At 46.1% G+C, this 4,954-nt stretch overlaps 2 protein-coding genes across 2 annotated transcripts in view; one reads left to right on the plus strand and one right to left on the minus strand.

Annotated features, from left to right (window-relative positions):
- Positions 1–4,954, minus strand: part of T265_10421 (hypothetical protein) — a gene marked incomplete at both ends in the record, with an annotated part of 38,320 nt that overhangs the window by 13,601 nt on the left and 19,765 nt on the right. The window contains one exon of the mRNA XM_009176789.1: positions 466–526. Coding sequence (XP_009175053.1) covers positions 466–498 — 33 coding nt within the window. The remainder of the gene's footprint in view (positions 1–465; positions 527–4,954) is intronic.
- The window catches only part of T265_10422 (hypothetical protein), a gene marked incomplete at both ends in the record, with an annotated part of 9,132 nt that continues 7,898 nt past the window's right edge, over positions 3,721–4,954 (plus strand). Inside the window, 2 exons of the mRNA XM_009176790.1 lie at positions 3,721–4,185; positions 4,287–4,927. Of these exons, the coding sequence (XP_009175054.1) occupies positions 3,721–4,185; positions 4,287–4,927 (1,106 nt within the window). The remainder of the gene's footprint in view (positions 4,186–4,286; positions 4,928–4,954) is intronic.

Genomic DNA, 4,954 nt, shown 5'->3' on the forward strand with positions numbered 1-4,954 from the left:
CCTGGCAGTATCTAAGCCCTGGTACAACCATGTACGGCAGTGAAGCACTGGTATTGAACACTGATGTCATGCTGTCGATGATGATTTGAAATTTTAAAACTCTAACGAGAATGTAATCGGAGATATTAGAAAGAAAGTGGTATGTTCGATCAATTTCCCAAAAATGAAGCATGGTCATAGAGCTGTTCTCTCAAGCAAACATAGAGCGTACCAAGTTTTGCAGACACACGTGTGACTACTGTTTGCCACATTGCTGCTCACTTCAGCAACTGCCTCATCAGCGGCCAATATAACTAACGTACCTAATGGACCGAGCCAATACAGCTCAGTTCTAAACAGGATCTAACAAACTTGTCACCAAGATTGACTACTGAGAGGGATTTCGTCGACTCATGTTATCGAAACCCGTCCCTGAGGCGGAAACTTGAGTTCATGGAACTCAAATACAACAGTAGTGCGACTTACCAGAGGCTGATTCTGCAAACGGATTATAGTCATCCAATGCGCTTTGGCTGATATTTGAAGTCTGTGAAATGGATTACAACATAAGAAAAGATTGGGCTAGACGAAGAACAGTACGCGTACGGGATATAGGATGGCTAGTTTCACCTTTACGCAATAGTTCCCTGTTCTTATTGATGCAGATTTCCCATTCAATTCGAGTCATTCAAAGACGCTCTTGGTGGTCACAACTATAGTCATATGATCCTACGACATTAGCGGGCTATTCGTGGATTTAGCTGACTAGATCAAGAGTTTACCCCGGTAGCCTATTCAAGGGTGTAAGCTAGGATCAAGCAGTTAAACGCGATCTCTATCAAGTTCCCAACAGCCACTTTGTAATAGTTATGTGCAGTCTCTCATTCGAATGCCAACCTGCGCACAACGTCTATCGCAAGTGACTCTTCTGCAAAGGGTCACTTCCGTAGAGTGTCACAAACAAGTTCCGTTTACTGTGATTGTTCATCCAGCTAACACATTGCAATTCACATGAACAGGGCCCAGCGAGATACCCCTGAGGAGGACACGGTCAAAAGTTCAATGGGTCAGCACTGGTTCAAAGTTCACGCAGATCTCTTTTGAATGCAAAGGCTAGGAATGTGCAAACGAACCGCGATTGCCTCAACCATAGATAACAGCCAGGTTCTCAAACATTGTGATCGGCTGAAAGATACCCTGTAGATCATGCGAAAGGCTCGATCATTTATGTGAACGGCTTCGGATAGGTGCGAAGCGATGGCGCCTGAGCTGAGCTCACGCCACATATGTACGTGACTCACGGTAAACAGAACCAAATGAACGTATGGAAAACACTCGGCTACCAGCCAAAGGTCCCGGAGACGCTACCGTGGACAAATGTCGCCAGAAGCATGGCTTGTCTATACGAGAGGCCCCTTGCGTCAGTGTTATCAAGATTGTGACTGCAAACTTATGCCGACATCATCAGAGACGGCAACACGAGTGCTGACACACGCCTCACTGCCGTGATTTATGTCACCTTGTCACAGCGACCCTGTGCTGGCATGTCACTTTGATAGGCGACCTAAACCAGGCCGTTTAAGAAGCCAGTGGCGATGAACCAGACCTACTAGAGCCTACCAATAAAAACAAACAATACAGCACATTGCGAATTGAGGGCACTGATTCTTACCTTCCTTTCTAAGGAATGATCTCTCTGATAAGGTTATTAGTTGATGAACCATTAGGAGTAGCAGAACACGATTCGAAAATCGGACCCTATTTGTCACTTCTACTTGTACGCCTACTCACTGTGTATCTGAAACAAAAACGAGTTCTTGCAACGTTTTCAGGACCACTCAGGTCAACGAGCGCAATTTTGGTTGATGATACGAACGTGTACGGTACTTTATCTTTAATGAGGTCATTTCACAAGACGATAGTAACCGAGACTACATCTTGACCGAAATCGAAGCTCTAAAGAGCAACCGACTCTGGCGAAAGCCCACAGGATTTATTAAAGAAACGGCCATATAAAGCTTTCACGAGATCTCACTTGCCTGTTATCTATCGTTGGACAAAAGGAATAAGGTCCATCGGCGCCCTGATTCTCAAGTATCATGGAATGGTTGTGGGGTATCAGTGCTATCTATAGGGGGCGAGATGGCTCGAGTAGTTAGAGCGCGAATTTACTGACTGGAAGGTCCGTGGTTCGAACCCGATCTCGGCCTTATGATTTTCCCTGTCAAGGCTTCGGTAACCTTGCAGTATCCCAGCACTTATGCTTCCTTCTGGTGGCATGGGAGTTAGGCATCGAAAGAGTGCTACAGCTGAACGATTTTTCACTGATCAAAGGAGATTATTTTAAGGCCCATTGTTGAGGATATCAACATCCCCCCCAAAAACGCTGTATTTTTGCGTGTGCTAGCGGATTCCCGGCATCTTCAAGGTCAAACTGTGAATAAATCAATGGCCTGTTGATACTCCAAGGAAATTTAAGTCCGACCATGTACAGGATACCATTCGCTGACACACGCCTCACTGCCGTGATTTATGTCACCTTGTCACAGCGACCCTGTGCTGGCATGTCACTTTGATAGGCGACCTAAACCAGGCCGTTTAAGAAGCCAGTGGCGATGAACCAGACCTACTAGAGCCTACCAATAAAAACAAACAATACAGCACATTGCGAATTGAGGGCACTGATTCTTACCTTCCTTTCTAAGGAATGATCTCTCTGATAAGGTTATTAGTTGATGAACCATTAGGAGTAGCAGAACACGATTCGAAAATCGGACCCTATTTGTCACTTCTACTTGTACGCCTACTCACTGTGTATCTGAAACAAAAACGAGTTCTTGCAACGTTTTCAGGACCACTCAGGTCAACGAGCGCAATTTTGGTTGATGATACGAACGTGTACGGTACTTTATCTTTAATGAGGTCATTTCACAAGACGATAGTAACCGAGACTACATCTTGACCGAAATCGAAGCTCTAAAGAGCAACCGACTCTGGCGAAAGCCCACAGGATTTATTAAAGAAACGGCCATATAAAGCTTTCACGAGATCTCACTTGCCTGTTATCTATCGCTGGACAAAAGGAATAAGGTCCATCGGCGCCCTGATTCTCAAGTATCATGGAATGGTTGTGGGGTATCAGTGCTATCTATAGGGGGCGAGATGGCTCGAGTAGTTAGAGCGCGAATTTACTGACTGGAAGGTCCGTGGTTCGAACCCGATCTCGGCCTTATGATTTTCCCTGTCAAGGCTTCGGTAACCTTGCAGTATCCCAGCACTTATGCTTCCTTCTGGTGGCATGGGAGTTAGGCATCGAAAGAGTGCTACAGCTGAACGATTTTTCACTGATCAAAGGAGATTATTTTAAGGCCCATTGTTGAGGATATCAACATCCCCCCAAAAACGCTGTATTTTTGCGTGTGCTAGCGAATTCCCGGCATCTTCAAGGTCAAACTGTGAATAAATCAATGGCCTGTTGATACTCCAAGGAAATTTAAGTCCGACCATGTACAGGATACCATTCTTTCCACTAACTTGGGTTCGGAAGCTCCGGGCATCGCCTGTTGATCGGGTGTTGTTGGGTTATTAAAGTTTGTGTCCGAGGTTTTCGTCTTCTTACTATTCGCCGTGCTAGGAGTCTGGATCAAGCAACATAGCTGGGGATAGAGTATTGCCACAATCCGCATTATCATATTGTTTGCTCGCTGCGTGACAGAACCGTAACATATTTGGTGGCGCAAGATGGAGGCAGAACAACTCAAAGTAATGTTTGAGCAACAACTGCAACTCATCAAAGTACTTACGGAGCGACTATCAACTACATCTTTGGCTTCACCGGCGGCGTCGAGTGTCCCACAGTCGGTTGATGGAATCGCTGGCAGTATCAACGAATTTTGCTATGAACCCTCAGCTGGCATAACGTTTGATGCTTGGTTTCGTCGCTATGAAGACCTGTTCAGGGTCGATTTTTCACTTCAAGATGATAGTTGGAAGGTTCGCCTCCTGCTCCGCAAACTTGGACCCGCAGAGCATGATAAGTACGCTAACTATATTCTGCCAAAAAACCCGCGCGATTTCACTTTTGATGAAACGCTCCACACGCTTTCACAAATATTCGGTGAGCAAACGTCACTTTTCAACATCCGTTATCGATGCATGAAGCTAGTGAAGAGTGATGCAGACGACTTCCTCACATATTCTGGCATCGTGAACCGAGAATGCGAACGGTTCAAACTCGGATCCACATTGATTACGCAGGACCGATAAATGGCACTTTTTATTTGGTTTTGATTGACGCTTTTTCCAAGTGGCCAGAAATCGTTCCGGTGTCATCTCCAACAACATCTAGTACGCTGAGAGTGTTATCCAACATTTTCAGTCAGCATGGATTACCGGAGTCCATAGTCTCAGACAATGGTTCGCAGTTCACCTCTGCTGAGTTCCGCGACTTCTGCACTCGACATACGATAACACACGTTCGTTCACCACCGTACCACCCACAATCGAACGGTCAAGCAGAAAGGTTCGTCGACACATTCAAGAGGGCTTTGCTTAAAGCTCGAGGGGAGGAGACATCCGTCGAAGCCCTTCAGAGATTCCTGTTTGTGTACCGAACGACCCCGAATGACGCTTTGGCAAACCACCAGTCACCTGCAGAGGCACTCATGGGACGTAAACTTAGAACTGTGCATTCTTCCATGTTGCCAACACAACCTACTGAGTCAAGGTCCATACCGGTAGCAGTTGGAACCCCATTCAAGGTGGGAACGCCCGTGCTTGTCCGTGACTATCGCCCAGGACATGATTCATGGATTGCAGGTCGTATCCTGCGCAAACGCGGTAGTGTAATGTACGACGTGTCGGTTGGCCAAGACACCTGGACCAAACATCAAAAACAACTCCGCTTTAACAGCACGCCGGAAACTCAAGTATGTTCGGGTAGCATACCGTTGGACATATTGCTCGATACTTTTGA

This window comes from Opisthorchis viverrini (genome assembly GCF_000715545.1).
Source record: "Opisthorchis viverrini unplaced genomic scaffold opera_v5_369, whole genome shotgun sequence".
Lineage (NCBI taxonomy): Eukaryota > Metazoa > Platyhelminthes > Trematoda > Opisthorchiida > Opisthorchiidae > Opisthorchis > Opisthorchis viverrini.